The sequence below is a fragment of the Gobius niger genome (genome assembly GCF_951799975.1).
Source record: "Gobius niger genome assembly, chromosome: 14".
Lineage (NCBI taxonomy): Eukaryota > Metazoa > Chordata > Actinopteri > Gobiiformes > Gobiidae > Gobius > Gobius niger.
Window position 1 is genome coordinate 17,976,399 of NC_136865.1, and position 17,373 is coordinate 17,993,771.

Here is a 17,373-nt window from a genome sequence, read left to right on the forward strand (position 1 = left end):
TGTAGTTGGAGGAAAATACTTCAGCTGAATTTTTTAAAACTCTGTATAGTCCCTTTAAATTGGGGGTATTATTCTCTTTTCAGATATTTTGAAATAATCTTTTCCTGGATACGTTGGACCTCAAGAGCTGCTTTATGGGAAAAAGAGGAGCTTTTTTTTGGCGAAGAATAGCCACCAGAGAAGCTTAAAAATTACTCAAAGATCTGCGAGTGGGTCGAAACACAGCTCCAGGTCTGATTTTGATTAGAGAACAACTTTGCAACATGGTAGGAAGCTTGACAAGTTGATTTGCATTATTTAAAAGCACGGTGGAGGCTAATCAGCTATGGGAAAACTACAAACCTTTGTGTTACTCTTAGGAGGTGGACACTCCGTCTTGAGCTCCACTGCAATACTTTAATAAATTACTAATATACTACGATTATATCAAAACATCTAAATCCAACATCCAAATTCAGACTAAAACAAGGATTAATTAGAACCAAGCTGATAAAACCATAACTGAAAGCTGACTTTTTCCAATTATAAAAGTGCATTTTTGTTTTATACATGATGGATAATGCAGCAACTAATACTGTGCAGCCCAATAATAAAAAAAGGCCGTAACAAATCAAAATGCATCATGAAAGAGATGACTCAATTTCATCTAAAAGCTGTTCTCTGCATTGCGGTGTATTAGTGAGGTAAATGACAGTCACCATGTCAAAATGATATTGATGTCATTTAAAGTTACTATAGTGGAGAAAATGCAAAGAGATTTTCAATAGATAAACACGGCCTGGATCTCTTGCTCTAATCTGCTTGATGCGCTTTTCCTGAGATGTGAATTTCATAATAAATAGTTTCAGGATCATTGTTATGGCGATCACAGCTGAGACATCACTTAAGAGGACATCACACTTTATTCCAACTCAGTCAGACTGTGTGGGTATGTTCCAGGTTTTATAAAACGTGTGAAGATTTCTTATCTTTCAGTGCTTTACAACATTTCTACAGTCAACAAACATGCACTATTTAAAACAGGATTGCTGGTTATAAGTGTGTTTAAAAATATGCGTTGCGCCACATGTTATTTTTTCCTCACATGGGTGCAGAAATGTTATAATTAGTTCTCTCAAAATATCTGTGCATTGCTATAAGGAACTGCTTCAGCCCTGAGCAAGTAACCTGGCTGGCCACAAAACATCGACTTATTTGAGTCAGGAAGAAAACAGCGGTTTCAATTAATCTGCGTTGGTAGGGAACATCAGCTGTTGTTTAAAATGATTGATAATATTGGAAAAATCTTGCCACACAGTATAAAGCTGCAGCAGCAAATGAAGGCATCCAATCTAGATTAGCATTATGATAAGCATGAAAAAAAATAGCCATACGTCCTTTTAAGGGATAGTTCGGGATTTTTGACATTTCCTAGTTATCCAGAGTGTTGTTGATTTCTGGAGATATATATTTTTTATATTTGAAGAGTTTAGTGGTGCTAGGCTAGTGCTCGGCTAGCGCATATCTATGGTAACTAGTAGCCTGCATTAAAAACAGTCTGACCCAAGCACAGTGCACCTGAGGCAAATCACTTATAATACCAGACTACCCATATAAATGTCTGTGTTGACTGAATAATGTTTGAAATAGAACCATTTTGCATTTAAAAGAACTTATATTTGAGCAGCATCAGCTTCCTGGTTGTAAGCTACGCAGCGGTGGAGTGATCTGCTAGGTTACCGGATCTACAGTAGTTTGTTTACCCGCGGCTGCACTATTACACGTGGAATTCACAAAGGAGCTTTCTACAAATCAGATATGGCAATGTTTGGAGGACTACCCCATGATTTTGAAGAGGTTTTTAATGCCAGCTACTAGTTACCATAGAGATCCGCTAACCTAGCACTAGCCTAGCACCACTAAACTCTTCAAATATAAAGACTGCATGAATTTAAAAAAAAAAAAAAAATCTAGAGAAATCACTCTGGATAACTAGGAAATGAGGCCCTAGTTACACAACCGTGATCCTCTATATATATTTAGCTTTACTTGACTTGTTGTAGGCCTTGTCCAAGGTTTTACAAATGCGACTTTTCCTATGCAAAACCTTCAAACAATGTAGTAAACCTGCAGTGATCGATCATGTCCATAAATAAGAAGATGCAGTGTAAAACATTGTAGGTCACACAAGGACGTCGCCAAGTTCATCCTTTATGTCAATGCGCGCACTTGCCAGCCGGCGTTACGCAAGTCTCTCAAGGCTTTCAACATTGCGCATGTAGCTGGGAAAACGTCATACATGTTTGAAATCATTCTGTTCAATCTAGTTCCTTCAAAACCGTGTATTAATAGAGAGATGTATGCTCAAGGTTGAGTATGTTTCTCCAACACCCACTCTGCGTCTTCTCTGTATCACAGTTAGCTAGAGGCTGCAGCCGCCCACACACTCCGGTCCTGACAGCAATTTACATTCAGAATAGCCCCGCGTGAACACATCCGTGGATTAATGTCCCGTTTTACTTCAAAAGCTGCATATTTTAGGAGATTGTCGAAAGGCAACGGAGGTTAAAATCGAAAAGGAGTTAAACACTGCACTCGTATTGGGCTGTGTGTTGTTTCATTTGTCTCTAGATCTTTTCAATCTTGCTCAGGAAGATTCCCCTCTCAGCAGCGAGCAGGTCTGCAGTCCACTCAAGCATGTTTTGTGATAGGATTTCATTTTTTCCTTAGCCCACATTGCGCATAGTAGTGGAGATATCTTTTATATTTCAAGTACGAGCACTCGGAGTTGTTTCCATGGAGACCAAACAATTAGTTGGATTCAGATTAGGACCTGGAGAGGAGCCTATTTACGGGGTTTGTGAGCAGGGAAATCATAGGATGACAAAGTGCCTTGATTCTCAGTTGAAAAAAAGAGAAGAGAGACAGATAGAGGGGGCACGCGCTCTTGTGGGTAGCGTAAAAATGCCCCAAAGAATCGATCACAGACGGAAATAGATGCAAGAAAATGTGACCATGTTTTACAGCCCTGTGGAGTGAATGACAATGATGAATACAGCTGGGTTTTTGAACTAGATACTTCAGCACGATTAAGTGACAATCTCTTCAGTCATACAGTAGTTTTGATCCAATTTCTTTTAAGTAATTGTAGTTATAATTAGTACTATAGGCAATTTTGGACATATCTAAAATACCTAATTGCAATTTTTCTGACAATTACTCTAGATTTTCCACGAGCATTGACTTTTGAAAGAACACTTAAAAATGAATCGCTAAACTTAACTAATACATAATTTCATGCATTTCAGTATAGTTTGAATCGAAAGAAACTGCACTTATTGGCTGGTGATAAACATAATAGGATCCCATGGCATGGAGAAAGGATTGTATATTGCCTAAACATTTTATTCTGATTGGATTGCAGTTTATCATGCAGCCCTAGTCGAAATTGTAGTCTGGGAGGAGCAGTGGTAATGGTCTTACATAGATATTAATGCACTTCATGAGTAATCATTTGTTGACTGTTTTTACCTCTTCAAGGAATAAGATTTTCCCAGCAGGACTCGACTTGATTACAGATTTACAGAGGTACTTATCTCTCTGCTGTTCGTTTGCTTTTGAAAAGCTATATTTAGAAGTGAGGCACTTTGGTTTTTTTGATGGAAACCTCTGATAACATGTACCGCATTGTCACTGTAGGGAAAGAGTCACAACAATCCTAACCACTTTGACAATGTCTCAAAGTGGCTGTGAAAGAAGAAAAAAAAATCTACATCTATGGTCTTCCTGTAAACTTTGGTCGAAGTTGTTCATATGTTGAGCTACATAAAAACTTAAAACATTCCTCTTGTTGTCTGGATGCATTTGCTCCTTCAGTATTGATCTGCTATCGAGAAGCCCTTCCCTTAAGACACCTTCTTTGTCTATACATCCATTGACATATCCATATATTTATAGTTTGTACAGGCTCAGGTCAGTCCAACATCCATGTTTGAAGAAATGAGTCATATATACTGTGTATATGGAGGCTCAATATGCCCGACACATTACTCACAGCGCACTGGCCTTGGAGAGGAGAGTTTCTGTGCAATATTCAAGTGTCTTCAAATGTCAGTGTTGACTTCGTGTTGTCTCCTGAGGTTGTAGATGTTTGTCCTTGTGGCAAGCTTTACCAATCTGCACTGCAACTTGTTTTTGTTACCAATGCATTAAATGTTACTCAGACCAGTCTAAAGCTGATTTTTGCAAGACAGTCATTGCCATCTGTGTGAATAACTTTGCATGTACCAATATAGTGCTGTTCCATCAACTGTGCAGTTTTGTGTCTTTATGTCTTTCTATTAATTGTCTTCTTCTCCAGACCAATCTCGCAGGGCAAGTTTTGCCTCTGTAAGACAGTCAAGCATGGAGACACCTCCCAACACCAACCCACAGCCCTTCCGGCAGCCCGTGAGTACAGCGTTGTGCCTCACATACAACAAAGTACAGTTTCATATTATTTCCTCATCGCCTGTGTTTGCGTCCTCAGAGCTTCCTGAACCGGAGGCTGAAGGGCTCCATCAAGAGGGCCAAGAGCCAGCCTAAGTTGGACCGCACCAGCAGCTTCAAGCAAATGATTCTACCACGATTTCGAAGCGCCGACCAAGAAAGGTGTGTGCAATGCCATGTTTGGTGGATTTAGACTTAGACTTTAGACTTAGACTTTATTGTCCCTGGGGGGAAATTCTTTTTCACGCACATGTGCATGATTGACAAAAGGACAGACAGAACAACAGAGAACAAACAATATGGGGTACACTCAGCGGGGCCTGCGATGGTTGACGGGATCAGGCTTCTTTTAAAACGAGCATTCCCACATCTGAATGTCCTGTATCTCCCTCCTGACGGCAGAGGGGTGAGGTGAACGTGCAGGGAGTGTGTGTGTTGTTCTTTGAGGTTTGGTGTAGCGAGTCCTATGATTTGTGCTGCAATATTTGTTACCTTGCCTTCTTAACTTGCATGGGCAAAGCAACAGTGAGTTGTTTAAATCAGTTCAGTGGATGAATGTAAGGTATCATGTCTTGACTTCTTGTACTTACACATCAGGTTGTGACACTCTTGCTGCACGATCGGGATGTTGCTGGTTGGAGCCTTGAGTCTGTTGACGTTGACAGTCCTGGTACAGCATGTAGGTGTCCTCTATTGCTGGCTTAAGTCTCCTGGAAACATAAACACATGCATATACAGCATCTTGTGAATTGGTGTACTGCCATCTCACTTTGAAAATGCCTAAATCTTGGAAGCTAAGCAGGGATTGGCCTGGTTAGTTTCTGGATTGCATAGCAGGTAGCTTCCGTGAGTGGCCAGGGCTTGGTAGTAGGGGGTCGATAGTGCAGATTAGCAGCCTTGCTTCCGTCAGTATACCCCAGGGCAGCTTATGGCTACATATAGGGCTGAAACAACTAATCGATTATTGAAATAGTCGACAACTATTTTAGTAATCGATAAATTGTTTTCTGGTTCAAACAGACTCAAATAGAGCAAAAAATATATGAAAATGTAGTATTTTTGCTGAAAACCTACTTTGTTTTTATAGTTAGTGTCTGTAGTGTTTGCTATGTGATAAAAATATACAAATATAACATTTTCCTACACCATTCACAGCCAATCGATTAATTGTAAAAATAATTGATAGATTATTCGATTACAAAATAATAGTTAGTTGCAGCCCTAGCTACATATAGCTTTCCAACCATAGACTGTATAGTTAATAGACAGCTTCTGCTCACTTCTCCCCGTTTACCATAAAAACTTCATTGGATTGGGAAATCATGGCGGATTTACAGACTCCTCCTACCCTGCTGTGACAGAGCATGTTTCTAAAAAGGGCGGGATCTTCACTTTAGACTCGGCGCTAGCGGGGCACATAGTTCGGTCGTAGCCATTAGCGCTAATGCTAACGGCCTGTCAATCAAATTAGTATAAAAGATTTCAAAAAAGTTCCTCACGAAAACCTGCCTGGTCCCTTTAATTGTAGCTAACTCAGTGTTATCACAGGAGTAATGTCTAGCTGTAGAAAGTTTTCAAAATGTGGCACGAGGCAGAACGTGTCTAAAGTGCAATGCTACCTAATGGAAAACTTGCGTGTTTTGCCGCCCACATAGTGAGGTGCTGCGGACAATGTCGGCCCCTAGCGTCTTAAAGCAGTGCAACCAACGGCCTTTGTTTCCAACACTGGGCACAGAATGAATGAATAATGCATGAGATTTGAAAGTAACTTTATGCATTTGAACAACTGGCCTTTGAATAACTGGCACAGTGCATGGTGTACTCTGCTAAAGGCATAGCTAGAATCAGCAGAAAGAGATGAATAAATGAATATCCACTTAATAGTGTTGTATTCTGGCTCTTATGGCGTACCGTTTCCACCACTTTGTGTAGTAAATTTCTGGCGGCGCTCGTGGCTTCGTGACAGCTTCTTACCTTGTTTTTAGGTCCTGACGTTGGGTCACGTCCTGGTGGAATTCATCTTGCATTGTGATCAAAATTTTATGCAGTCCTCACACACTCCAGTCACGCTGCACATGTGGGAAATGTGAGGATGGAGAGGAGGCAGGCAGGAAGCGTGTGTTTGCTGACAGAACAGTTTCCCGACGCCACCAGAGACACACCAGAGACGTTTTTGGGGCAAGTGTGCAATACATGTCCGATATTGCGCGGGGTGTTGTTTAGTTATACCTTTAAGCTCAGAAGGAGAGGCTGCAGCCCATTCTGTGTGTTAAATGTGTAAAAGTTCACCTGAGAGACATCGGGATAACAGAGGTGGAATATTACAAATGTTTCAATAACATCCTTCATTAGTAATCATAGAGAAAGTTTGTTGTCCTCCGTATAATTGTTTTCATGGTCTTTGGTGTTGCTCCCTTAAAGGAATAGGCCACCGTTTTTACATACTAAAATATGTTCTTACCTCACTTTAGTCGAGTTAATATATCCCCGTCTGGTCTTTGTCCGTGCGCTCTGTCACGCAAACGGAGCACATACGCAGCCTCTCCCACATGTCACATAGCTCCGAAAAAGCTCACGATAGAAGCTACCAAGCTCTTCCACGTGTTCCCTATTTAAATAAAGTTACGTGAAGTGTTTTCATGCGAAGTATATTTACACAGAAATGTAACATGTCGATTTTATAAGCAAATAAAGAGGGGGACTATATTGTGAGGCGTAATGATACGAGGAGCAAAACGTCCGCGCAGTAACTCCTAAAGGTTATTGACGGAAGTGAGCGGGGGAAGTCTTTAGGAGTTACTGCGCGGACGCTGTGCTCCTCGTATCATTACGCCTCACAATATAGTCCCCCTTTTTATTTGCTTATAAAATCGACACGTTACATTTCTGTGTAAATATACTTCGCATGAAAACACTTCACGTAACTTTATTTAAATAGGGAACACGTGGAAGAGCTTGGTAGCTTCTATCGTGAGCATTTTCGGAGCTATGTGACTGTGGGAGAGGCTGCGTATGTGCTCCGTTTGCCTGGCAGAGCGCACGGACAAAGACCAGACGGGGATATATTAACACGTCTAAAGTGAGGTAAGAACATATCTTAGTATGTAAAAACGGTGGCCTATTCCTTTAAAAAGCTAATGATTGGATAAAGTGTAAATGCAGGTCTGTTTTGGGATTGAGATGTCAAACGGCATTTCGTCCGGCCTAAAGTTGGAGACATGATTTATTATATAACATGAGTGACTAGACAATAAAGTAATTTGTTCAAGTCATGGGACAGTACACTCTAGCTTTATATATCCTATTTTCAACATGTGCTTTTTCAATATCCAGGACTCGAAGGTGTTTTTTTTTGCAGCATTTGAGTAAAACCCTTGCTTCTAAATGGGGGAGACTGCAGCTCATTTCGAATGTAAAAACGTGTTACCTTCTCCCTTCAGAGAGCTTTGGGGTTAACGCTGCCTCATTCAGCTGCCGTCACAGGCTGCTCCCGTCTTGCCCACATACTCTTAATTCAGAGCTCTGCGCTGTTAAGTTGACTTTTCTGTAAATCCCAGAACCAACTTCACACTCGAGCTTTCCAAGCCAGCTGCTCTCCCCGGGCTGCCAAACATTTCTCATTTCTTCTGCTGTGATTCTGGTGCTACTGTCAGCTCTGTACATGGTTAACTGCGCCGCTGACCAATGGACATAAAATCTGCCTTTAAATGAGCTCTCCGTGAATCCTGAATAATTATTACGTGTCTTCAAAGGCTGAGCCGTCTCCTGTGCCGTCTTCATGTTCGCTCTGATGATCAAAGCCGCTGCTAACAACAGTGCAGCCTGTTTCTCACTTCTTTAGCGTCAAATGCGTCTGTTCATCTATTTTAACGCCAAAATAAAATATTGGTCAAACCAGCAAAGTAGCTTTATCAATGTGACCTGAAAGGTTCTGCAAAACTACTTGACCTTAGGCCATCAGTCCATGAAAATAAATTATGTTCTTTTCATAATTATATAAATTTATTCATTGTTAGCCATAACTTAACATCTATTTTTCACAAAGGAGTATGGAAAGAACTCAATTCTGTCTTCCAGGATGGCCTTTTCGCAATATTTGGTTATACTGTTTTTCCTTCTAAGTTGTATTATAGTGCACTGCTCTGATCTAAGTGCATTTACTCATGAGCAATCTCTGATTCCTTTGTACGATATAGCATTTACAGTATTTCTAAGTCAAAACAATACCTTACCCAAGATCCATATGTGTTAAAAGCTATAATCCACATACATTTTGTTAAATTACTAATTTATATAAACGAAGCATGTTTTTCAACCCTGGTCTGTAATCAAAGGTCAGAGTTTTTAAGGTTTTTCAGCCACAAAATCAATTTGAAAGCAGAAAACTGCAGCAAACCCAAAGGGGCAGTTCAGCTATTCATCCACTCAGCTCTTGAAGCGTTAATACTGTATGTACCTATAACAAACTTAATTCAGCGTGTTTGCCTTTCCTACAATGCTCTGCAGCGATCTTTTTGGTTGGCTGTATGTTTTCATTTGGCCCTGTGACCTCGCCAAACCTCAGAGACTGCTTTATTGTTCCTCCCGGCTTCCCGCTCCCTCCCACCTCCATTGCCTTTTATTTCTGAGAGCAAGACTTGGCCCCTGCAAAGGTCACCGTGCATCAACAACTGTTCCTTCAAGCTCCCGAAAAACCAAAAGTGCTCGAAACCTGTTTTAACCAATCCAGTACTTACAATACACAATGTCACTGCAGAGATCCTGAGTTTCCATGTGTAGAGCATGCATAAACAATCTCAATGCATGTTTTACTCGCGAATGCATAATAGAGCCAATACCTGTGTGTTCACCCGCCACCACAGATGCTTCTACCTTTTCTGAACAAAAGGAATAAAAACGCTCACGTCCCAACCTTTCTCCATATAGGAAACAATGACAAGGCGTTAAAATTAAATCATCTATCGTCTGTGGTCAAGTCCAGTTGAGTCAAAATGTAAAAAAAAGAAAAAGAGCTTAGCTGTGCTGTCTATATTGAACCCATTAATTAGCCTTTCTAGTACCGTTGAATGCATGTGCTCTATTGCAGGACGAGGCTGATGCAGAGCTTCAAAGAGTCCCACTCCCATGAGTCCTTGCTCTCCCCCAGCACCGCCGCAGAGGCGCTGGACCTGGTGCTGGATGAAGACGCAGTCATCAAACCTGTCCATTCAAGCATCCTGGGACAAGAGTACTGCTTTGAGGTACAACAGAGACATGTGCATGTTTTTGAGACATTGCGTAGCTTGTTTGTTGCTGGCTTTTATACTGTAAGCAACTGGAGACTGGAGGAATTATGTTTAATTTAAATTTTAAACTATTTTTATCCATCTATTATTGGTGACCAGGGTTTTTGTACAATTCTAAACAATTACAAAAATGTAGGTGTTCAGTAAAGAAAACATGTACAATAGGTTCTGGTTCTCTTTCCTGCGACTTTCCAGACTTTCCTTTTTTCACCGAGAGCTTGTATTGATGATGGCAGAGTGTGACCACTGTGCAAATCCTTCTCCAGCACATCCCAAAGATTCTCAATGGGGTTAAGATATGGGGCCAGATCTTCCGCCTGGTGCAATGACAGCGCTGCTCCAAACACGATGTTGGACATCCGTCATCTAGCATGTGGCTCAGCTTTTGCGCCATGTGCCTGCGCCACTGGTGAGAGGTGGTCGCTTATTAAAAAAAGAGGCTGACTGAGGCGTGGTTTATTATGAGAAATCCTTGTATCATTTGTTCTATCGTCAAATAAAAAACAAAAACAAAATTACCAAGATAAGTGAAATAATGAAATAAAATCACTCTAAATGGCTTAATTTTCACATTTTCAATCTGATGCTTAAAGGGACTATACAGAGTTTAAAAATGTTAAAATTATTTGATTGATTTATTTAAGTTGTGTGTTTCTCTAGTTAACACCATTATTCGACTCGTTTTAGTCCTGTTTGATCTTGATAGGTGTGTAAAGTTTGAACAAGAAGTGCATTTTTTCAATTATCATTATTTACTATTCTGGACTCACAATATACTAGTGTTATTGAACAGGTAGAGCCCAGGTGGTGCTCAAGCACCTGCCCCTTTGCCCTGTGCCCTTTAAGTGCCCTTCTCAAGACCTGTTTTTTTTTCTCTCCAATATTAAGTATTATTTCTTGTATTGTTCTTAGATATTTGCCCTACTGAGCCAACATGTGCTGAAAATACAGTTTTAATGTTCAGCAACTTCGAATCACGCTTCATTCCACCTCAGCCTCTCTCCCGCGGCGGCGCTGACGCTCCTGATCAGTGAAGGGCAGCTGTGCTGTCCCCGTGTTTCCTCCTTTTGAGAAGATGGTACAGCCCATCTCTGTAAGACGCGGGAGTAAAGTAGACTGTAAATTCGCTAACTTTATGAAGGAGCCAGCGCGACATGACTGGATTATTAAAGGGAAAGGAAACGAAAGGGCCGTCAGGGCGAGGACATCAGCGCCGCCGCGCATGTCGAGACCGTCCGGACAAAGTCAGCGATAAGAAGTCAGTCACATTAGCGGTTCTGTTTGTCGCGCTATAAAATGTTCTGAAAATGAGCTGTAGGGCCTGGGCTGAGCGTAGACCAGGGCCAGAGCAGAGTGAGCTGAGCTAAGGAGACAGAAGGGAGAGGAGAGAGAAGGGTGAGGAGGTGCCTGGGTTCTGGACACTGTGCATCTGTGCATCTGTGTGAGGAGCACAGGAACAGGATTATTGTTATTTAACATATTTTTGACATGGACAAAAATATCCATGTCATGATATTTGACAAACCAGATGTTTTAAGTGTAGGCTACAGTACCTTTGCATCATTTATTTGTATTTGTGCTGAACTTAAGTGCAGTGCAGAGCCTTGTGATAGTCCTACATCGTCCTTTAAAGTCTATGTAGATTACTATTAGGTTCACATAATTGGACATTTTATGTTGCTGTGTTAATCAATCTGTTAGTGTCACTAATTACAGAAAAATCACTTTTTTTTGTCTTTTCTTGGGGGGTGGGGGGGTTGTGCCCTTTTGTCTTGGTTGAGCACCTGCCCCTCAAAATGTCTGCACGCCACTGTTATTTTGTATATCTTGATGAAACCTAAAACAAAACAAAAATGAAGACTACATTTGTTTTGCTGTTTTTAGGTGACAACCAATTCAGGGACGAAATGCTTTGCCTGCCGCTCGGCTTCGGAGCGAGACAAGTGGATTGAAAATTTGCAGCGGGCCATCAAACCCAACAAGGTAGCCTGCTGATCGAAAAGCTGTTCTTGACTTTCTGCTTCATTTTGATGAATGTATGTTATATTGTGGTAACAGAACTCCATGTCGCCCATGCAGGACAACAGCAGGCGGGTGGACAACGTGCTGAAGCTGTGGATCATCGAGGCTCGGGACTTACCTGCGAAGAAGCGCTACTACTGTGAGCTGTGTCTGGACGACATGCTGTACGCGCGCACCACCAGCAAGCCCCGCACCGACACCGTGTTCTGGGGCGAGCATTTTGAGTTCAACAACCTGCCCACCATCCGTAGCCTTCGATTGCACCTGTACAAGGAGACAGACAAGAAAAGGCGCAAGGTGAGAGAGAGTCTAGCTGTAGTCACGTAATAATGGCTTTGGAGGCATGGTCTATACAGGGCTGGATAATCATGTATGCAGAGAAATAGCACATGCCAATCTGTTGCCTCGAGCTGACAGAGAGAAGCAGTGAGTGATGTGAATGGCAACATGGACTGTAATTACATGCACAAGAAGCTGGTTTGAACCCATTTCTAACATTTTGTTAGATTCTATTTTATGTTGTCGTTGTGTCCTTGAGCAAGACACTTCACCCATCTTGCCTCCAGTGTCTGCTTACACTGGTGTATGAATGACAGTGTGAATGAGTGAGTGGTTTCTTGACGTAAAGTAATTGAGACCATTAACCATGTTTTCTAAGGAGGTAACAACTTGGATGGTAAAGTCCCGGATGAACTGTTATAAATTCACTGTTACCATGGAGATCCACCATATTTGTGAGCACTCGGAAACATTGTCAATAGACTAACAGCATCAAACGTGTTGAAAAGAGCCGGAGAACAGCTCCTTAAGCTGCTGAGTCACTACATTATAATGTGAACAATAACTCCAGTTTTTTTACCTTCTTAAATCTCCATCACTTTATAATGGAAAAGGTTCACTGCAAATCCCATAATGCTTTGCAATATGACATCCCAATTCCAAAAGTCTATAGCAAAAAGGTTTAGTTTATTTTTTGAACAATTCCAAGTTCCATGTTAATAGACAAAAAAAGAAAGAAACACAATAATGCCCAAGAAGGAGTAGGCTGAAGCAAACAATACTTATTTATTTATGCCGCCCCATCGATATAATAATTAGAGATAGATGATTCATAGTAATGGTCCCGAGTCGTCAGTGAAACTTACATGGCTGCTCAATCTCCTCCTACGCAGGTCGCTAAATAGAATCAAAGTTTACAAGAACACTGAAACTTACAATACGTTGCACTGTATATTCTTAAGTATCCAATAGTACTAGGTTATCGCTGCCATCTGATACTGCCCCATATCGTACAATCATTCCCATATTTATATATACATATACACGGGCAGTACATGTATGTATAAACACATAGTTTGTCTTGTATGTTTTGTCATGAGTGAGCTGTTGGCAGACGGAGGCGGCGTTTGAGCAGCAGCCCACCTCCTACTTAGCCTATTCTTCATTGTACATTTCGAGGAGTGCTTTTGGGTGTGCTGTTCTGTGCGTTAAAAGAGCAAGAGTATTTAGTGACCTGGTACTATAATAGTTACAGTCAAGTTACAACACATTTTTTCCAATGGCAATTAGACTGCTGAATGACTGAATGACTCAAATGACCTTTTGCACTATCCTCACTTTAGGTTTTAGAGAGTAGCGAGTATAAAATGCAACAAAATTCCGTTCTGTGTACTTTGTGCATTGAATGAAAAATAAAGTCTATCTATCTAACTAACTAACTCACCCTAACCCAGTATGTAGACTGTGAATTTCCAGTGATAACTACACTATTACTGTACTGTGAAGCAAAGTGCGACTCATTTATACCAAAATGACTACAATGGCCTTTAATTGCATCTGATAGTTTTCAACCAGAGACCAACATTTTCAGTCCCTTTTTAAGCATCCTTACTGCTGCTTAAAATGTCATTATTACTGAACATTCTCTGAGCAGCTGTGGTTGATGAACAAATAAATGAGGAGTGAGATTCACACATTCACACTTTAGGCACATGTGAGAGGTATAATAATAATATGCCTTCTTTGCAGGAGAAAAGCACATACATTGGCCTGGTCAGCATCCCCATCTCCAGCATCACGGGCCGGCAGTTTGTGGAGCAGTGGTACCCGGTCATCCAGTCCAGCGTTTTGGCCAAAGGCGGCGGAGTGGGCAGTGCCAAAGTCATCAACGCCTCGCTCCGCATCAAGTCCCGTTACCAGACCATGAACATCCTGCCCATGGAGCTGTACAAGGAGTTTGCCGAGTACATCACCAACAACTACCGGACACTGTGCGGCGTCCTGGAGCCACTGCTGAGCGTGAAGAGCAAAGAGGAGGTCGCCTTTGCCTTGGTGCACATCCTCCAAAGCACTGGGAAGACCAAGGTAAATGTTCTATAGACTTGCTGTTAAGTCTTTGTTAAAGGAATAGGCCACCGTTTTTACATACTGAGATATGTTCTTAAGTGAGCTTAGACGAGTTGATATACAGTATACCTGTCTGGTCTTTGTGCGTGCGCTCAGTACTTCGACTTCTGCGCAGTGATATCGTCAAAGTACTCCAGATGTTATTACGCCTCACAATATAGTGCCCCTTTTTATCTGCTTAGAAAATCGACATGTTTAATTTTGTGTCACTAGACTTTAATAGGGAAAATGTGGAACAGCTTGGTAGCTTCTAACTTCACCCCAGTTTGGAGCTATACCTTTGCTGGGAGAGGCTAAATGCTAACAACATTTGCGTGACAGAGCGCACGCACAAAGACCAGATAGGTACACATCAACTCGTATAAGCGTATATATCTTAGTATGTAAAAACGGTGGCCTATTCCTTTAAAATAAGAGCATTTTTGACTAAAACAGGGCTTAGTTTGTGTTATATCTTGGTGTAGATCAGGTGTGACCAAACTCCTTTCATCGAGGGCCTGGTGGTGACACATTTTGGCTCATCATAAGAAATCAAATTCAAATTTGCAGCTCCCTTTGTTCAAAAAGTCTATAACTCATTTAAATCAGTGCATCAAACAGCTGTTTCACTGTGGTGCCTTCTGCCACCACACAGTTAGTCAGAGTATGATATGAATTTCAAGCTGGCAGTAAAACTTTTATACCTAAGGTTGGCTGGCTTAGACCTTTTTTAAGTTAGTCATGGTTCTGCCTGGTTGTATTTACCATTAATACCTGGTTTAAATCTTTTTTAGTCGTGGATTAGACTTGATTTAGTTTTATTTGTTTCTGCTCTTTCTGCACTGGGGTTTACTTCTATTTTACTTTGGACCTTTATTATCCAAATTAATTCTGAGGTGGTGTGAAAAATTTCTTTAATAACTATGAGAATATCTTATACCATTGAGATCCCGGGGGAAACGGCCAAGATCAGTGAATTTGCTGCGCCTATAATGATTTTTTATTTCTCAGGAGTTTCTGTCTGACATGGCCATGAGCGAAGTGGATCGATTTATGGACCGGGAACATTTGATCTTCAGAGAAAACACACTGGCGACGAAGGCTGTGGAAGAGTACCTCAAACTGATAGGCCACAGATACCTCAAGGAAGCGATAGGTAAGGGCGCAATTTCTCCAGTATAATAGTCCCTTCCTGATGCATCCAATATGTGTCATCTTGGCATTTCATGGTGGATTCAAAAGATACATAAATCAGGCGCTGAAAATGAAATCCTTCACACATACTGATTTTGACATTGTTATACTTGGATCAATATATTGAACTTTCTCGTATTTCTGCTTACCATGGTCTTGTGTTATGCGGGATGTTGTGTTAACATTTTCCTTGGCGACATAGAGCCTTATGGAAGCACGACTTAATACAGATTTAGTCTTGCTGTTTGTACAATAGACATACAGTCATCTTTATAGTTTGTGACAATGTACATTTGATGTGGAATGTAGCTACAAGCTCTTCCCAAGTCAAATGCTGCAAGTTGTAAGGTCTATATTACTGATTGTTTTGTTTTTGAAAATGTAGCCCATAATCAGGTACACGCTCGTTGTTGTTGTTGTGTGTGCCTAGGTATGAAAAAGGTATACTTGAACTCAATCAAAGTAATGAGAGTTGTTAGATACAGTTGTTATTAGTTGAGTTCCCAATGGGAATAAAATGTGAAATGCACGAGTACTGAGAGTATTGAATATAGGGGTAGGTGCACATAAGCTTCAGCTTCAGCTTCAGCCTGCTCCACATGTGTCAAGGTCAAGGCCACATGCGGCCCGCGAGATGATTTAATGTGGCCCTTTGAGGAGCATGAAATCCTGTAAATGTCAAAGTAGTATGTCAAAGTAAGTCTCTAGTCCATTCCTGTGCAGAGTTATGGATTTTTAACAAAAAAATCAGTTTGCTCACTCCAGCTACTAGCGGGCAGCTTTAATTTAAAAAAGGAAAGAATTCCACACGTGTCCAGCAGAGGGCACTGACATAATAAGAGATCAGGATATAAACAGCATATTATAGCCACGTGGTAAATGGTCAGTCTGCCCTAGGGCGGTTGTGGCTACAATAGCAACTTACTGCCATCGAGTGTGGAGTGAATGAATAATGACTGTAGCACTTTGAGACACATGTGACACAGGCTGATAAAGCCCTCGACCCAAACGAGTTCGACACCCCTGGCCTACTCCTTTTGAGCTTCCATTAATGTGAAACAATATGTCGTTTGTAACTGAATTAAGGTGAAGAGCTCAAATAAACTAAACTAAGTTTAGTGCACAAACGCAACAAGGGCCATTTTTTCAAACACTACCTGACCACCACCTGGATTTAACCTAACTATTATGATTTGCCTATTTTGCCTCATTCTTTGAGTCAGCTGGATTTCTTCTATCAATGGATTTCTTCTTCCCAGATGGCATGTACATATTCCAAGATGACAATGCCAGGATTCATCGGGCTCACATTGTGAAAGAGTGGTTCAGGGAGCATGAAGCGTCATTTTCACACATGGATTGGCCGTCACAGGATCTTTTGACATTGCAGAAGCTTTATTGAAACAATTCAACAGCGAACACATGCCGTATTCAAAGCTAAAGGCGGTCCAACGGAATATTAGAGCATGTGACCTTTTTAGTGGAGACTGTTTTTTGGTCAGGCAGCGTATAATAGTGACAACTGAACAACATAATGTCTTTAATTACGTGTCCAATCCATAACATAATACTGACATATTGTACGTTTTTAAAAATACGTTTCTACACGACAGGACGCCAAATAAGCTTCATATTATACTTGGTGCCCTTGCATTTTCGGAATTTGTACTTAAGGTTAGGGGGCCAAAATATAATAAAGAAAAACAGTTTTACAGTCAGAGTGAATGACAGCGCCTGTGTTTTGAAGTCATATTTCCTTTCATAACGAAACCGTAGACAGTGAGCATTAGTGTTGGGCTGCGTCGAGGAGATATGAAACTCATGCAAAGCAGTCTAAGCTGATTTAAGGATTTTCTCACACACAAAGAATGATGAGCCAGTTGTTTCACTCTTCATCCTATTACGCTCCAATAGGGCTGGGAGACGGGGAATAGCTTTTATACACTGTGTTTTTAATTGATTTGCTTTAACACCACAAATAAACATTATAATATTGAGTCTGGCCAAATAGTGTTAATTT

At 41.0% G+C, this 17,373-nt stretch overlaps 1 protein-coding gene across 5 annotated transcripts in view; it reads left to right on the forward strand.

The window, feature by feature from the left end:
- Positions 1-17,373, forward strand: part of LOC306974383 (ras/Rap GTPase-activating protein SynGAP-like) — a 50,460-nt gene that overhangs the window by 11,418 nt on the left and 21,669 nt on the right. For 4 of the 5 annotated variants that reach the window (XM_079571600.1, XM_079571598.1, XM_079571601.1 and 1 more), the window contains 7 exons: positions 4,340-4,428; positions 4,508-4,629; positions 9,554-9,707; positions 11,637-11,735; positions 11,811-12,071; positions 13,803-14,138; positions 15,171-15,315. In XM_079571600.1, coding sequence (XP_079427726.1) covers positions 4,340-4,428; positions 4,508-4,629; positions 9,554-9,707; positions 11,637-11,735; positions 11,811-12,071; positions 13,803-14,138; positions 15,171-15,315 — 1,206 coding nt within the window. The remainder of the gene's footprint in view (positions 1-4,339; positions 4,429-4,507; positions 4,630-9,553; positions 9,708-11,636; positions 11,736-11,810; positions 12,072-13,802; positions 14,139-15,170; positions 15,316-17,373) is intronic. The other variant, XM_079571599.1, reaches the window with a different exon arrangement.